The sequence below is a fragment of the Choloepus didactylus genome, chromosome 6, assembly GCF_015220235.1.
Source record: "Choloepus didactylus isolate mChoDid1 chromosome 6, mChoDid1.pri, whole genome shotgun sequence".
In the NCBI taxonomy this organism is placed as follows: Eukaryota; Metazoa; Chordata; class Mammalia; order Pilosa; family Megalonychidae; genus Choloepus; species Choloepus didactylus.
In genome coordinates this window covers 152,618,571-152,637,516 of record NC_051312.1, presented here as the reverse complement: position 1 = coordinate 152,637,516, position 18,946 = coordinate 152,618,571, and the positions used below count along the sequence as shown (strand labels likewise).

Sequence of the window (18,946 nt, the reverse complement as noted above, 5' to 3'; positions counted from 1 at the left end):
ATCCACCCCTAGAGTTTCAAAATCCCTCATTATTATATGCACCCTGGAGGCTGGACCTTCCCTCTCCCCAAACACCAGATCCAGGTCACACACAAAGCTGTGCTCAACCTTGTTTCCACCCTTTGTAACTATCCATTCACTCATTCATTCAGCAGGTACTTGTTCAGTGCCTGCCATATGTCCAGAATTATACTAAGGACTGGAGGTCAAAGAAGAACAAAGTTTCTGATGTTGTACAAACGAGTGAATAGACAGTCACGATAGAATATTTTAAGCGTCATGCTGAAGGAATGAAGCTTCCACTTCTTTGCATAGCTTTAGGCACCCAAGAACCCTTGGAAGTAGGTATGGTTATTATTTCCATTTCACAGAAGAAGTACCTGTAGCTCAGAGACTTGACTGAATCACCACAGGTAGGAAGTGGCAACCCAAGGCTTTGCACCCAAATCTGTCTGACTCCTAATTCTATTTCTAACCCATAGGGTAAGCCATCTCTTCCAGTATATTTTGGGTTCACAGATGGGAAAATTTGCCCTCTTATCCTGATAGCATCTTACTTATCCCTCTTGTCTTTTCTCAATGGTCTCCCTCCTGGAAAGCATTTTTGAAGCCCACTGAAAAATGAGTCACTTAGCATTCTGGGATCTCATGGCTTCTCACCCTTAGACTTGAATCTTGTTTGTGTCTGTTTCTGCACTGACAGGTTGCAGCACTGTATCTTGCAATGGTTGTTGCCCAGCAAATGTTTGTTGAATTAATAAATACATCTTCTAGTCAATCGAAGCATCAGTTATCACTTCCATACAGTTTGAAACTCTTCACCAACCAAAGAAAAATCCAAAAGGACTTGTAGTCCTATCCCCTCAGGGAATCCAAACAGGCATTTCTCTATCTCTCTCCTTGTATTCCAGCCTTCACATATGTCCTGATTCTGCTTTCAAGTTTAGTCCCCCCACTCTGCCACCCCCACACTCTCTGGGTGAAAAACACTCTATCAAGCCTTCCAATTCACTCTTTAGGAAGAAGTTCATCACAAGATCTCTTCCTGCAGAGACATCAAAAGCGGTACACATTTGTCTATTTCCTGCTGATAATGTATATCATTTTTATTTTTCAAATCCACAATTTAAATCCAGGTGGGAGGGAATGAGTCAGAGAGAAATACCACTGCTTTTGGCTGATGACAGCAGCGTAATAATTTATATTTTCCCCAACCTGCAAAATGTCAACATATTAGAAAAAAAAAATATGCAGACATTTCACATTTCATTCCTGATGAGGTTCCTTGTTATTTCCCCTTCTTTATCTGAATCACTGACATCTGGCTATTAGCCTAAGCGGAGTTTAACAGGAGCAGTCAGCCCATGCTGATGTCAGCACAGACGCCAGAGCTCATGGTTCATCAAAGACTAAAGTCTTGTCTCTTTCAGATCTGTGATGAACTGATGGATCTGAATTAGCTTCTGATTTTAACTTCTTAAGTTTTGGTCTTCGTGGCAAACCTGAACTATGGGGTGTTAAAGAGAACAAAACAAAGATGGCTGCCATTGTGCCTCTTTAACCGCACGTCCCTCTCGTGCTGCAAAGCCCTGCTAATCGTACTTGTAAAACAACACACTGCCTTGTTTGCTGCTGTAATTAAAGACAATGGAGGAAAAGATCCCTTTGAAGGGGAATGATGTGCTTCATCAGCCGACACTGCTGAAAATAGGTTTATATTTCACCAACAAGGGTAACACATCCATCCTCTAATTAGATTTTCTTGCTCCTCTTTTAATCACCAAGAACATCATTATCCTTTTGGCTCCTCATTAGGAAGGTCATACAGTTCATAATCATACTTATAAAACCTGTCCAAATTTCAGAACAGAATTGCATCTTCTTAGACTTTAGATGTTTCATTGATCTCACTGTGCTGTCACCAAATTCAACTTGCCCGTGGGATTTTGTGTTTAATGTGATCATCCTACCACCTGCCATTTTAGTAGAATTACAGTTACACAGTCTACTGTTGCTGGAGAACTGTGCTGGATTTTCAGTACAGTTGTGAAAAGGAAAAACAGTTGTACATTCCAATACTATTATTACCTCTATTGTACACTCCCATTTTTAAGCTTTTTAAGATCCTGCTACCAGGCAGTATCTCATCAGTTAGCTTATATATTTTTCTGGGAGCTCTGTACTGAGTTTCAGTACTTCGATTTCCTACACCTCCTAGTTAACAGTGATCAGCCATCCCCTGTATGCAGAAGCAAACTTGTAGGTCCAAGGAAGCTAGTTGTGGCTTAATTATATTTTAGGCCCTCAATCAAATTTGGCTTTTAAAAATCTAGTGCTTACTATATATCATTTATAAAACTAAATAGCTTCTCAAAAGTGAACTTCATTTTTGTTTACTTATACATTTGTTTATTGTTATTATTTTTGTATCACTGCTTAGCTTTGTGTATGGTCATACGTTCCTCTTTCATGCCTGTGGTGCATGCACCAATTCACCTTTATGCTATTTTGCCATTTCTGATATTTACCTCTTGATCATTTCTGTCTCCCTAGCTCTTCTTTCTATATGCTGAAGACTAACTTGTTTTTCTCTGCACATCTGTCCCCAAGGTATTTTGTTGATGTTGTTGCTTCTGTCATTCACAGTTCGTTTTGTCACGTTGCATTATCATTTAAACTTTTACTTTCAAAGATGTTCAACTTCAGGCATGAAGGAAGCAATTAATTTTTAATATTGCAAAGGGTGAAAGAGGAGGGTCTGGAATAAGGTGAAAGGGTATAAATATGTGTTATCACTTTCAGTTTTTCCCTGGAAAGAATATTTAATTAAGCCTGATATTTGTAACAGCCATTCTAATTGATTTGAATCATTGGTGAACACAAATAGAAAAAGATTCCTTAAATGTGCCATTTGCCCAGAGAAAGAGTCAGTCTTGTGAGTATGTTTCCTTTCTTGGGAAGCTTTCATCCATGGTTGGCAGTCACCTTGGATTTCTCCATGGGGCCAGTTTACTTTCAACTGTTGTTTGACAGTTGTCTCCAAGAATCCGGTACTCCAAAGGGTCACTTTATTTAGAGCAAGATTCTCCCAAAAGAAGCTACTTTAGAGATCAACAATTATTGCCCTGATTCTAATTCAGTTAGTATTTATTCAACACTTCCTATGTACTCAGTAATTTTATGTATCATCTTGGTGACTACTTAGGGGACCCTGCAATAGGAGGTAAAACTAATGCCTCCCTCCACTAACTTTATACATAAAGGATCTGCTTCAGAGAAGGCTGAAAATACAAAGTCACGTTGTTTGTAGAATTCAAATTCAGTTCCTTCTGGCTCTTGGGTTCAATGTTATTGATGTGATCTAATGGGCAGGAAGCTCTTGAGATGGGTTATTCCACATGGCTTTTTCCCAGAATATGTGAGGGATTCTAAAATCCCTGTCTATCTATCTATCTGTCTATCTATCTATCTATCCATCCATCTATCTATCCATCTCTCTTTTCATCCATCAATTTGTTCATCTATCCATTCATTCATTTAGACTAGGACAGACACTTTGAAGGCAAAGAATGAGTCTATCTCTCTCTCTGAAAACAGAGTCTGACTTCTCTGGGCTGGCTTTGCAAGGAAAGCCTCTGTTGCCCTTGAACCTCACCCTGGAGCTTGGCTTTGGTTCTCTCTCAGCACCCTGCTCATTGCCCTATGCACCCAGGGCCTTGGTGGCAAACTAAGTCTCTAGCAGCAAACAACCTGACCCCTAAACTGTCTCACCTTTTCCCTCTCTCCCTTATCAAAATCTGCACCTGGTTTCAAAGTGTTTGGAAAAAAATCTAACTTGGGCAATATTTAGCCTCAACGAAGAAGTGGAAAATGGGGTGTGGCCACATTCCAAGCAGCAGTTACCAAGGAAAGATGCCTACTTTGTGCCAGCCAATGTGCTGGCCACTATGTATATCTCATCTTCTTTGCACCTTTACAGAATCCTGCAAAGTCAGGGTTAGGTCCCCTATTTGCAAGGAAGAAACTGAAAGTAACTTGTCTAGGATCATGTAGCTGGTGAGCTGCAGAACCAGTATTTAAACCCAAATTGCACTGACTCCAAAGTTGCCTGGATTCATTGCATTTTAACTGTGACCTTAGTCAGAAGGGCTTTAGGACATCAAAGATAGAGCATTGGGGGGGGGGGGGGTGTTGTCAGGGTGAGCGAGATGTATAGGAAGTGTCTCTTAGGGTCTCTAGTAGCTGCCTTCTTCCTCTGCTTCCACAGATCCTCTTGCTACAGTCCGATCTTTTCTTCAAACCCTTGTTTGAAGGACGTTTGGTTTTCTGTAGTTGAAGATGTACTTGAGAAGTTGCCTCACTCTTCTAAATCCTGAATTCTACGTGTGAAAATAAACTACCTTTCTCCCTATTCCCACCAAAATAAGAGTAAAAACACCATTTGAGTTATTGACCCTGTTTATTGATATTAAAACTGGTATCGCCTCTGGTATCAAGTACCTGAAGAAGTCCGTACAGCTCTTATCTGGAGAAACCATGATATAGGAAATCCCTACTCAATCTAATGTCCAGAAACTGTGTTTAAGCTTTTATTGCTGCACATCTCAACTTAGGGTGAAGAGTTCGTTTAATACCATGACCTCCCCTGCAAAAGAAAAGATGGTCTAAAGCACAGGCTGCCTCTGCAGGTTCATTGAGCTGCCATTTACAACAGCCTCGAGCCAGCTTAAGGACCAAACTTTAGCCCCGAGTGGATTGGGGGTTGCACCCATTGGCTAAGCAGCAGCAATCCATCCCTCCTTCTGCATCACAGCACAAAGAAGCATTGGCCTAAATTAGTTATGCAGCCTGAGCATACAGAAACCGAGATGGGGGAGACCCAAGCCAGACATTTATTTTGCTCATTTACAGACAAATCAGGCTTATTGTAAAGATGCAATTACAGAAGCAGTTCGTAGCTGTTTGCTTGTGTCTTTCCACTCCTCCAACCTAGAGAGTGGTGCATAGATTTGAGCCACTCTCTTCCTGCACAGAGCAAAGCCCAAGAGCCCACCTGGAGGGATCTAACTGTACTGACATTTGGTCCAGCTGCCGAATCTCCAATCTGTCCAGGATCTGTACGAAGAAAGTAATGCTAGTTTTAATCTGTATCGCAGTGGATTAGATTAACTCCCTGGCTGGAATGGGCCAGCTGTTTCTCATAGACTGACTGAGCAAAGACACAGGCAGTAAATTGTCGTATCATCCGATACAATAGAGCAGGTGCTTACCACACCTGCTAATGGGAAAAACTCCCTGAAACTGCATAGGAAATGGGATCAAAGGGGGAAACTTGAGGGTCTAGGAACATTTGGTGACTTTTTGCTATCTCAGGAGGAGATGACATTCAGGACTACAAAAGACAGAATGGTGATGGCTGTGCGTCATCTGGATGAGGCAGTCTGTCCCGTCCAGGACCAGAGGGTGTTTTCATGCATACAAGCCTCCTGAGTGCTAATGGAACAGGGGCCTTAGAGATCATCCCAACCCAGGCAGAACCAAGACCCAGAGAGGGGACATCCTGCAGGTGGTTGCAGCAGAGTCACATATGGAAATCAGACCTTGAGACTCCCAAGCTGCTATTTCTCTCACCACACGCTGCTGTTGTCCCTGCACAATGTGTTCACATGATTACTATCCATAGAGAGAAAAGTAGAGTAAAATAATCACGAGCACAGGCTCTGTGCCTCAGTTCTAATCCAGCTCCAGTTATATATGTTGTGTGGCCACAGGCAGGGTAATTAATGCCTCTGTCCCTCAACTTCTCCATTTATAAAGTGGGAATGATAATAATACCTTGCTCATAGGGTTGTTACAAGGATTAAATTTGTTACTATAAGTTTAGTATTTAGAATGAGTACAAAGCACAATATTAATGTATATTACCACCGTCGTCCTAAAGCAAGCCGAGCAGCCTGGGTATCTGCTAAGTCACCCTCATGGTTTACACTTTCTGCAATACTTAGCAGAAGCTGAGCTGTGATTGGAAACCTTCCAGCTAAACAGCACAGAACATCTTAGGACAGCTGATGTTTGCACTCAGCAACACACCACCAGAAGCACCCATTTCTCTTTATGACTCTGTTTCCTTATCTCACCATATCTCACTCTCTTATGCTTTGCTTTCCTTATGTATTTATCTTACCCTCTTTGCTTTAGCTATATCCCAACCTTGGGTGATAGCATGATGTCTACAGATATACTAACCTCCATGGTAAAACTTGGAATAATGTGATTCCTACACTAAAGACACATCTCTCTAGAATGGAGTAGACTAGAGCTTCAATTCTTTCTTAAGTCAATATCAACATAATAAATCAGACTAGGTACATGTATATGCACAGAGACACATGTATACACACATGTATATGCATATACATATACATGTATGTATAGTCTAATATATATTACATGCATATATGAACACCAGTGAAAAATACTTTTTAAAGAAGCATATGGGCCTTACAAATCTGCATTGTTCATTTCCTTACACACTTATTTAAAAATATAATCAATGTATCTTTTGCAGAAGACAATTACTCATTGTAGAGAATGGTGTTGAGTTTTAACTTCGGGCATTTTCCTATTCAGTACCTTCTGTAGGCCAGTGTGTTTCCTTAGGACATGTTTCTGGACTGCTGGAGGCCCCAGAATCAGGCTCCACTTTCCAGAAATATTTATGGAGAGTCCATTGGAGATCATAGCACTGTATTTGGCCCAGGAGCCTGCCCTTGTCTGTGAATACTATATAACCAGATGCACAGCACAATAAGCCAGGCCCTCAAACTATCAAGTAAATACGAGCTCTTAGGAGCATCATGGATACAGTGAATCAGAGGAAGAAATGGTGTCCATGTTTAAATTCCTGGAGTAGGGACAGTCTGGGCGTTCCTTGCTGGAGGGAAAGATCTGAATTTCCCCAAGTGGCAGGGTAGTTCCAGCACCCTGACAAGGCAAGCAGGGACCCCTGTCATTGGGTTGACAGGAAGACTAACTGATGTGGGTCTTGTCTGATGAGACCCTGCATCCCCTAAGCTTTTGAAGGCCCCGAGCTTGTTTCCAGCAGCACACTTTGCTTCTAAGATAGGCACGAGAATCCTGACTTGAGGTGGTAGAAGAAGCATGCTGACTTCTGTCTGCAACTCTTCCCCTTTGTTATTGGTCTCACAAGAATGTCTCGTGATGACTTTTAATCCCTTGGTTATACACAACTGGACATTCCCTGTGATGCACCTGCTGGCTATCTACTGGCCTTGATTACCATCCTACAAACTTATGGCTCACAAATAAATGTGATGGTGGAACCAGAGGCAGAGTTAGCCACAGCTCTGTGCTTTTGCAATAGGCATGGACAACTGCAATTCACGTGGTTTGTCTTCATGAGGCTTAGTATGTGAGGCAGTAGGGATAGTATATGTGGTTCCATGGTCTGATTTCACACTGCAATGTGAGTGATTCATTAGGAATGTGCAAAAGGAGCAGAGAGAGGAAAGAAGAAAAACAGAAGTCAAGGGAGAACTACATCAGGAGAATCATTGTGCCAGATTGGACTGGGCATGCTACAACTTTTTTGATGCATTTGGAGAGGTACCACTGGCCATTGCAATAAACCCCATCACAGTCTTTAAAACTCCTGAGTGCAAGTATTGATTGCTCCAGAGCTGTTTCAGGGGGCATCTCTCCAGTACCCATGACACCCATGCTGAACATGAAAAAGTGTTTCATGAGCACTTAGACTTCTGTGAATCCCAAATGCTTCCATCCTTCTCCCCTTCTCCCCCCAACCCCCACCTGCTTCTGGCCACTTTGGTCCCTGTCTTTCCTCCATGCCCACCCTTTACCCTCTGTTCTCCGTCTACTCTGGATGTCTCTCCAGGAATACAGCATGAGGGGGTCACCAGGTCCTGCCATGCTATTTGGCCCTGTCTGCTGCCTAACATTTTAGCCCACAAGCCAACATGACCCAAGTCAACTCAACAATTTATTTTTTAACCCCTAGTCTTGCAACATCAGTGTGGTGCTCAAGGAGCACCTTGATTTTCCCCTTTGAGTTTTGACATCTGTTCCATCAGGCACTTTCCTTTTGTCCAGCCCTGGAGGGGTGAAGGGTACATGGGGTGCAGGTGAGGGTGGCTCACAGTGAAGCATGGCTGGGTTTCTGCTGGTCAGGGAAGAGGTGCACCCACTTGGGGTGGATGCTAACCGTTTGTCTCTCTCTCCCCGCACAGGGCCAGGAGCCGTCATCGATGGTGTAAACTCTGCCTCTAGAGCATTGGCTTGTCTCTGGCTATCAGGGACCCTCTTTGCCCACTTCTTCATCAAGTTTTGATGAGAAACCATAGGTTCCTCTGAGCAACGCTTGCTTCTCCATATCACAGACTTTAATCTACACTGCGGAGGGCAAACCAGTTTGGGCTTTTTTCGTTTGTTTGTTTTGGTTCTTGTTCTTGTTTTTTGATTTGCTTCTGTTTGTTAGTTTATTTGTTTATTTTTTTGTTTGTTTGTTTCCAGCTTGGATGAGTGGGGTTGGGGGAGGGGCGGGCAGGGTTCCACCATGTGTAGGATAACCATTCACTGGTGTGTTCCTAAACACGGTCTGTTCCTGCTACCTTGGCCCTTCCCTCTTCTCTGCTTTTCTCCCATCATCATCACCACCACCAATAACCCCCCAAACACTCCAAATGTTAAGTTCCATTTGGGCAAAACCATCCCTAGTGAAGAGCACCCTAAAGACACAACTTGACTCATAACACAGTGCACAGGCAGAGGTTCCTCCAAGTATCCTATTACTTCTGTCTTTTCAGCTTTGGACCATTTTCCTGATTATAATGTACATACTCCACCCTGCCCCTGTCCATGTTTATTATTATCTAATTACACCAGGGTTCACACTTTTTCTTTCTGGGAAGTTATCTCAATCTATCTAGATGCACATGAATATGCATATTTCCTTGCCGTGTTCTCTAGCCACTCTGGCTTTTTTCACCAGTCACAAGGATTAGAGGTGGGGGGCTAAGGATGCAACCCGATACAAAAAATTTACAAGTGATGAAAAAAAGGGATGGCGTTTTGAAGATAGTACTTCCCCTTCTTTAAGAAATGCTGGCCAGCTCATAAAGAATGATGGATAGATGGCTGATGCTTTAGGTCTTATCGAGGCTATCTATCAAAGTAATCTTATGGTTATCCATCTACTCAGCTGTCTGATTTATCTATCCATCCAATTATCTACCCACCTATCCTCCTCTCTAGCAATCTATTTACTCTATTTATCAATCTATCAATGTAATTATCTAATTCATCTTTCAATTTCTCTCCCCACTACTCACTCTCTATTCATCACCATATTAGTCTCTAATCACATTGTATCTGTCCCACTCTATTCATTTCTGTTCCACCATCAGCAGACCTCGGCACCTTCCAAATTACCTATCGGCTTCTCATGTGAAAGCCAGTAATCCACAGGCTAATGACATAGAGAAGCAATGCCCTGTGCCATGCCCTGGATTCTTTGGAAGGTGGTATCCCATCCACCCAGAGTAGGCTCTGTTCACAGATGGACCAAAGTTGCAATATAAGGATCTTTCTACTCCCAGAAGAGACTGTGTGTCCTAAAACATCTTCTTGGGAAGCAGATTGGCCCTGGAAAAGCCTTGATTAGTACTGTGTTTTCTCTTTCATCCTTGAAGGACCAAGGCACTAAACTTCATGCCTCTCTTGACTTTTTGAGAAAGTACGTGTCAGGAATCTATGGAACTTACTCATGGCTGGCATTCCTTAATAGCATGATTGCAAGAGAAAGCACACATATCTGCCTCTGCAGTGGAAGATAGCAGTCCACCTGTCCGAGGGTGATAACTTCGGCTGTTACCTCCTCTCTACTCCAGTTGTTGTTTAATCTGTTTGCAAATTATCCAGTAAAAAGCTGGTAGAGGCCAATTACATGACAGGCGTGTTGACAACCCTGGTATTTGTTTCCGGAAGCTCTTCTGAGCTGAGGGCACTTGAGCAACTGACTTAATTTCCAAGCACTTGATTAATACAACACTGCAAACAGAGGGGGAAGTATAAGTGATGCACAATTCTCTCAGAGGCGGGCTGCAAACCCCAGAGGCTCTGGGGGACCATGCCACAAGACCCCGTGAACAGAGCAGATCCGCCTTACAAAGAAGAGCTGGCTTGGAGTTTCTGCATTTTCTCCTGGGACAAGAGGGAACCCTACCAACAAGAATAGTTTCCATATGAATTGAAATGAAGGTCATATGGGGTTGTTCTCCTCTTTTCCTGTGCTTCAAGGATTGACCTATGGAAGAGAATGAGAAGGAAGTTTCAGCAATGATATTTTCACAGACCTGCCCTGCCTTCAACTGGAAAACACTTTCAGGTCCACAGTCTAAAAGAATCGATTTAAAAAAAAAAAAAAAAAAAATTAGAGCTCCGTAGAGTTCCATTCCCTTCATGCTTAGCAGACTTCTTCTCATATAAGCAGCCTCTTTGTTTTTGTCCATGATGGCACATGAATGACATACACAGTGGGAAAAAAAGACACAGATAAATGCAGGCTTTCTTGGCATACAAAAAGCTAGGCACAGTCATAAGAGTTAGAGCTGGTATGAGTGAAATTAATATTGCATTTGCCAGCAGTCAACAGACATCTGCATTTCCCAGGGAGCTGCCAGGGGCCAAATTCTGGGAGTATAAAAGATGTGCCAAATGCAGCCTGTCTGTTTCAAGTCCCAGGGACAATTGTGAGGAGGTGCACAGAAAGAATGATAGGTCAGACGGAAACGTCTCCAATCTGTCACCACGTTCAGCACCTAAGTTGGGTTGAGGTCAGATGCTAGAAGGGAATTAAACGTTGTCATTTGAGTGTTCTGCTGAACATAAATGCGTTACTTCGGAGTACAATAAATGTGAAGTTTGTGGGAAGCGGATGGTCTTTGAAAACACGCTGCTAGCCATGCACAAGCTGTGTTCTTCACTCCGAGACTTTGTCCAAAGGAGAAGCCCATCCTCCTCCATCCACCTTCAAACACAGCAGGGCCTGCTCTCAGTGGCCGTGGAGCTCTGTTCTGCCCTCTTCCACATGGTGCCAGGAAGCACCTTTGGCAGTACCTGTTCCACACACGTTTCAGAGGGAAAGCAAATCCTACAGTCAATTCTCCTTTTTCCAGGATCAAGAAAACTAAGTAAATAAGACCTAAGGCAGCTGGGGCACTAGAAATGAAAACGACTTTTCTCCACAGAAGATCTTCTCCCACTTGTTTTCTTTGCGTCGCTTTGGTAGAGTTGGCTCCATAGAACAGTAGCTCTTACCAAACATTTTGATGCATGGAGAACATTGAATGCTTACTGAAGACAATATCCACACTTACTTATGCCTTTTTGCCTTTGCATATGGCCTGTTGGAGTGCCAATGGTGGGGGTGAGAGGGGGTACATATCAGAGAACAAAAATAAACAAATATCTGAGCAACCTATAGCTCTTTCCAGGTTTCCCATGCAAGGAGGAAACCAAATAAGGCTTTTTAGGAGATTAGGCAAGCAGAATCTAGCAATGTAGTTAATCTGAAGCTTGTCTTCCCTTCCCCCAAAGAAGTTAATATGTACAACCACCAAAGGGATGCTAAGTCAAGAGCGCGTCTCAAGGCTACGGCCAAACTTGTTGTTCAGCTGAAGTTCAATGTCAAGTGCCTGATACAGTCTCCTGCAAGTCTAAACAAGTGTGTTTGGTTTTTCTCTTTATTGTTTGAATTGGGGAGTGGGGGAACACATAGGGGAGTGGTTTTCAAAACTTGCACACATTTTATGCAGAGAGCATTGTGCATAGTTCTGCTGAGATTGTGCACAACTGAAGGGAAGTGGCAACTTTTTGTCACCTCTTTCCTCTGGCCTAGGCCTCACATTAGAGGACTTGATTCACAGGCTGGGTAATTTGTTGTCAAAACCTGGGGGAGAAGTGAACTCTGGCACTGTAGGGGCTCCTCAACTGAGGCTCACCTGTGTCCATGCAGCAACTCGTTCTCAATGCAGAGGAGTTAGCAAGTTCTATGTAAGGTCAGAAGAACCAGGACAGAAAAAGAGCAGAGAACTCCAACATGGGCAGTCCATCGCAAAGAGGGTTGTTGCTGTCAGTGCATCAGGAGGGACAGTAAACAAAGTCCTCAAGCTTAGGTTGATGCCTCCAGTACCAGTAGAAATGTCCTCTCCTTGGTGGCTGCGTACAGCTCTCTCAGCCACATCAGAAGGGGTGAAGGGGTGGGTAATGGCTCAAGATGAGGTGAGATGTGGTAGCGGGGCCATGTTTCCCAATTGGACCCTGAGAACCCACCAGGAGAACACTGGCTTTGCAATTGCTGGAACCAGTCAAGCAAAGGGAAATTCTAGTCCCTTTTCAATCAGGGGATGTGACATAAAATTGTAATTTTGGGCAAAAAGCAATTATTTTCTGTAACAGTGAGTCTCTTACGTGTTTTAGTTTTGCACAACCTCTATTCCTGGAAAATCTGATACCAAATTGCCTCCCCTCCTGCTACCCAGAGCTTCCCTGTCTTTATCTTCTAAGACAAGTAAGTTTGAGCAGTTGCAGTAACACTTCACAGGTGGATAGCTAGGCTGGCAATGTTTTAAAAAAGAGACCGTAGGATGAGAACGCCTAATGATCACTAAAAGCAAACAAATAAAAATTGCCAGTCTCATTTCCCTCATTGCTGCTTAAAGAGAAGTAAATGAAAGGAGGAAGAAATAGATTTGCAATTAAAAGATGTGGTGCAAAGATATGGTTGAACCAGTGCAATTTAGCCTTCAGGTGCAGAATATTCAGAGTCCAAAGGAATGTGGCGTGGACGTTCATTAGATACAATTGTCTTCATCCCTAAAGTCATCAGTGAAGCTTCATTTCCAGCATTTTAAAGGGGATTCTTTTATATTTCTTTCAATGGTGCCCTTTCAAAGGCGCACAGTTGTTCCATAGCCCTGGGTGGAGAAAGAAACATTGCGAACCCTCTCTCATCCTTTTGGAGCCACATTTTACATTACCTGGCAGATTTATAAGGATATTATTAATAACAATGATAAGTAATAATAGCTGCCCTTGTGTTAGTGTAAGGGAGCATTTTTAATCATTCAAGAATTTTTGTGGCCTGTAAAGTGCAGTTGTGAGGAATGTGTGGGTGTACAAAAATGTATCTGTTAAGTTCAGAGTTCTCTAGATTAAAAAATATATCTATGACTTATCAATGGTGCCGTTATAGCTGTCAGATGACGGGTGTGTCCATTGCTCACGATTATCCTTAAAACCAATCTGTGTTCAAATGCTTTAAAAATTTATCACATGATGCAAGAGTATAACTTGGTCAGACTTCTAGAGTTTTTTCTCTTTTATTTTTTTCTTGTTTTTTTTTTTTTCCTACAAAAATCAATGAAGACTTGATTCTGTCAATAATTGTATTAAGGGTGAATATACTACCTGGATTTTGTGCATGTTACATTGTAGTTGTAACCTTTTCTAATTCAGGATGAATACGAGATGGTTGTGATTGTGCAGTGTATCAATAAAGTTTGAAGAAATTTGTAACTTTGGGGGGCTGTTTATTAGGACACCTCCTTGAGTGTCCAGGAATGGAGAAAAGTGAAGTGGGTAAAACTCACAGACATCTGGTTTAGGAAATGGGGAAGAGATGCAGTCAGAAAACTAATTAGCCCAGAAATAACTAACTATCTATCTCATCCATCTATCTATCTATCTATCTATCTATCTATCTATCTATCTATCTATCTGTCTATCTCCCTCCCTCTCTCCCATACACACACACACACACACACACACACACACACACACAGAGGGTAGAAGGAAGACTATTCAAGCACTTTTCATATTACACCTGTGTATCAAATATCTATCCAGCTTACAGCTGCAGCCTCAATGTCTAAAGTATTTATTGATCTAAGCTAAAAGGAAATAAAAAGTTGCAGAAAATAATGACCAGATAAAGTCCATTCCGCTCCTTAATAGCTACTGCTGCTCAATCCCACTTAATTAGACATCACTTTGATAAGGTAAGTATGAAAAGATATGTGGTCTCTGTCATACATTTATTATTTTTTTAAATATAGCCATTGGATTAATTTTTCTCTATTTTCAGTTTTCTTTCCTGTAAAGAAACCTGGGGAAGGAGCCCCTGTCCTCTGAATGCCTTTTGAAAAATCTTTTTCTTCCAGTAAAACTCCAACTCCTCTTTTACACATTCATCTGCTTTTCTGAAGCAATGGACATTAATCTCTTTCTTACAACTGAGCTACTCATCAATCATTTATGTATCAATCAAGTCTTCCTAGTCTTCCATTAACTAGTTATATGACCTTGGACTGAGCACTTGACCATCCTTGGTTCTGTTTCTTCATCTGTACTATTTGTGAATTAAACAGACCTCTTGGTTTGTTCTAATTCTAAAATTCATTGACTGATTTGAGTGTCTTTTTCAGCCATTGGATTTCTCAAGTTTGCCTCCAATAAATCTTGGGGCTAGACACAGATTAACTTTGCAAACTTGGTAGATAAGGGGTTAAGATTCTTCAACTAATTTTCCAGCAACACCAGATTTCTCTGACAAAGCCCCTGACCCAAAGACATGGGTCTTGTGTTCTTGTTGGCTTCCTATGTAGACACAGTATCTATGATCCAGATATCCCCTGACTGAGCCTCCCCCGTAGGGGACAGAACAGAATATGGATAATATGATAGACTAGACGCATGTTCTTTGGAAATTAAAATGCCCAGGCAATGCTAGGTACTGATGATAGAGAGTTTCCAATTTCCCTAGCCTCATAGTAGTCATGACTTGTCCAGCAAACAGATTTCCAGTTCCCATCACCATCTAATACCTTGATTGCCCCCTTGTTTCCTCTTCATTTTCCTCTTCCTTTTCATCCTCCTCTTCCCATCTACACTGGACCCTCCCCTGCTCCTGTTCATGCCGCAACATTTACCCATCCATCTGCTCTCTGGCTGGCACAGGCATTTATCCTTCTTTCACTCCATCTGGCCACTCAGCTCCATCAATCATCAATGTACCCATTTATTCCTGCATCAGCTAACCACTCACCTACCCATTCACATATTATTTCCCCATTTATCTAACCCTGATTCCATCTACAGAGTCATCCACCTCCCTAATGGGACTGTTCCCCATCTATTTATTTAAACCATCTATCCATTCCTCACCTGCCAATCCACCCACCAAGCATCCTCCAGCTAGCCTTTGGCAGATATGCCTATTTACGGACCCACTTCAAGGTAATGAAAATCTTTGTTGTTATCTCTCCATTCAGCCAGGGAGGCGTTATCTAGTTATTCTTAAGCACAGCAGTTAAACGATTGGATGCATTTTCTTTATCTTCCTTCAGAACACACCCTACTAAAACATATACATAGAAAAATGCTTTCAGAGATACAGTAAGGGCCCACCTGTTCCTATCAAGATGTATTAAAGTAGAAAGAAGATGGAGAATTAGGAGTGGAGTTGAAACACCCAGATGAACAGATACGACTATTTAACTTTTGAAAAGTAGGAATGCAGTCAAGCAATGAACATAACACATGACTGGAGAAACTGACAGGAGAAATGTTAACTGAAAACTGCCCTTCTACTCCTATGGTTTGCTTTTCCTGTTGAATAAATCACTTACTTTAATGGAAATTGGGGAGAGGGCACTGATTGGTACCAAATTCTATGATTTGGCTTTCAAATTCTTGAAAGCCAAAACCTTCAAGCAACAAATGATGCTACCTTCCATTAACATGGTCATCTGGTCATTAGAATATATTTATTTTTCTTGTCTTTTCCCCATTTATGCATTCATTAATGCATTTCACATTTAGCCAGGAAGTTCCCCTTAAGGGACTCACATCTAAGATATGAAAACAGCTATATAATAGGAAAAATTACAGTATAATATCACAAGTGTTTTGATAGCAATATGAGAAAATGACTACAGTGGGAGCAACTATTGGCAGATGATTAGGAGGTTTCCTTTTTTTCCTTCATTTTTTCTTTCCCAAGGATGAGAAGCAGGGATGGAGGCAGCTAATCCAGGGGGTAGAAATGGGGCTCAGACATATTACTATAAAAATAAAGGGGCCACCAGGGCCACAGTGCATTCAGTGTGACACTATTTATTAAAGGAATTAAAATTTGAGGAATGATTGAGTACTATCAAAGGAATTAAAATAATACTTAACTAAAGGTCCACACTGTGCAATTGGTGGTAAGCTTACATAAGACCACTGGAGAGGAAGTGGTAACATTTAGAATGTCAAATGTGTTCAGAATATCAGAATTCATTCCCACACAGGATTACAGGATTACTGAGCATATTATCTTCCATTGGATCTCAAAGCTCCATGAGCCTTGCTGATGAGAGAAAGAAAAAAAAAAACTATGATTTGTACCATGTACAGTAGAAGGGACTTGAAAGGTGATGGACAGAGGTTAAAAGGAAAGATGATGTTGAAAAGTTTTCTCTGTACTGAGTTTCTCCAGATAACATTTGCTTAAAACTCAAGAATTCAGGCCAGGTTACCTGGCTTATTTGCATTTAAATGTTTAACAGTATCTCATCTCCCCAACAAGAATATTTACAGTCATTCACCTCTCCATTGGTTGCTGTCTCCCATCTTCTGCAATATATTCCCTCTTATTTAGTTTCCACTCTTCAATCAGGTATGTTTTCTTTGGAGACATAGTGTGATGTAGATTGAGGACACTTGGTTATAAATTCCAGCCTGACATATTCTGGTTCTGTTGCCTTGGGATGATTTCTTACCCTCTCTAAACTCCAGTTTTGTCTTTGGTAAATTATGGAAATAGCACTCACCACAGAAGCCGGGCTGAGGGAATTATTAGATGCAAATAGGTACGGATTTTTAGCACAGTACTTGGAACATAATCCTTAGTTGCAAAATAAATATTAGCTTTTACTCCTATTTTTTTCACTTTGCCTTCTCTCAAGGTCCTTATTTTCTTGAGCTTCTACTGTTATAATCTCAACTGTGTTTGCTTCCCCTCCAAAAATGAGAATCACATTTTATATGTTATTTCTTTATTGGGAGTGGAAAAGGAGAAACACATTTCTGAGTGCCGGATTAAACCAGGTCACAATTTTGAAAGGTGGTATCAGTGAGGTTTTTGGTTGAATTCCACAGGAGTGTTGGAAAAATAGAGAGAACTTAATTTTCAACCTAAGAAACATGTATTGGATATTAAAATATAGGGCAGGCCCTGAGGATACCCAGGTGAGAGATAGAGTATCTATCTTCAAGAAATTCCTAGCCCAGGGGAGGATTTTCAATGACAGCGTAACATGGGAGGTGTTGAATGAGGCTTGGAGGAGACAGTAGAAGGTACACAGCACAGAAGGAGAGTCCAGGGCACACTTCCAGAAGATGAGATGCCTCCAGGGGAGCAAGTGAGTATTTAGAAAGATTGCCAATGATCTCCGGCCTTGGTCAAACTTGAAGTAATTCAGGTGAAACGATGAGCAGGGAGAAGCAGACAAGTTGAAATGAATTTTAGGGGGTAGATTTGATGGAAGGATTAGAGATGTGGAGGGTGAAAGAAAATAAGGACTATGGGGAATATTCTGTATTTCCAATTTAGCCAACTGGATGGAAGATGGTGCCATTCCATGATACGGCAAACTTAGGAGGATGAGGTTAAGACATATCCAGTTTTAAGTGTCTGTAGAACCTCCAGGTGGAGATGTTTAAGCGCCATCAGCGTTTTCCAAGTCGTCTAATTATATGCAGTGTCATCCACAAGGGATGTGTGATTTCCTTCCTCTGCCTCCCACTTTAATTCCATGGGAACTCTAGCTCCTGGGATCACCCATCTGTAATTCATTTCTCATCCTCCAGTTCCTCTGTATTTTGATTTCGTCTTAAACAGATACTGTTTGTATTTCTTGTGGTGGTGGAAAGGTAGAGAGCCAATCTCTGATTAGACAGTCAGGAAGTATTGGATGATCCAAGCAGGGGAAGGGGATAACTAGCACAGCTGTCCCACCACCCAGATGGAGTTTGACCCTTGCCATGTCTAACACAACGGGCCAAACCATTATTCCCTCGGCACTGTGAGAATAGCAGGATGCAGATTCTTTGAATGTTTCCTTACAATTCTCCTCTTCTGTGATTTTAGCATGTAGTTTGATGTGAATCTGCTTTTGAAAGAATTCCAGAAATGTTCTTAAGCTTCCAAACCCCATCCAAAGCCTACTACCTCTAACTAAGAGAGATACATCCCATTTGAATGACTTAAGAGTAGAACTATACTTCTATCTCTGTTCAGTTTTTCCCAATGATACCAGAGAGGCCCTCCAAAATCTAGGTAAGGCTGAATGTCAGCAGGAACCCATGGTATGAGTTTCCAGGTGGCCCTATCAGGATATGCCCAGCATGTTCAGGCCCCTGTATGCTACTTAGGAGGCAAATCAGGGAGAAGTGAGTTTGAATCCTGATTTGGATGTCTACTAATCGTGCACCTGCAAGCTTATTGCATAACTGCTTATAGCTTCTGTTTATTCCTTTGCAAAGTGGAATCAGTAACCATCCTGTGACATCACTGTGGGGAATGAAAGAGAAGATGAGATGGAAGTACTCAGCACAGCTCCCGACGTATAGTTGCTTGCCACAGAGAGGTAGCTCATGAGTTCGTGTTTTTCCCTCACTCTACATTCTGTCTTCTCTCTCTTCCAACCCCCGCCCCCGCCCTCCCCATACATGATGGTCTAGAAGATGTAGTATGAGGAATAGCTCTGCTTAAATGGAATTTTCTCAGATTTGTTAATGGGATCACAAAAAGATAACATGCAGCGAGTCTAGCAAAGTGCCCAGCTCCTAAGCGCCTGCTAAT

The 18,946-nt window shown here is 41.9% G+C and overlaps 1 protein-coding gene across 4 annotated transcripts in view; it reads left to right on the top strand.

The window, feature by feature from the left end:
* Positions 1-13,614, top strand: part of OPCML (opioid binding protein/cell adhesion molecule like) — a 1,144,289-nt gene extending 1,130,675 nt beyond the window's left edge. For all 4 annotated transcript variants that reach the window (XM_037841988.1, XM_037841987.1, XM_037841986.1 and 1 more), the window contains one exon: positions 8,268-13,614. In XM_037841988.1, the coding sequence (XP_037697916.1) occupies positions 8,268-8,368 (101 nt within the window). In that variant the 3' untranslated portion in view covers positions 8,369-13,614. The remainder of the gene's footprint in view (positions 1-8,267) is intronic.
* Positions 13,615-18,946: the final 5,332 nt, after the last annotated feature.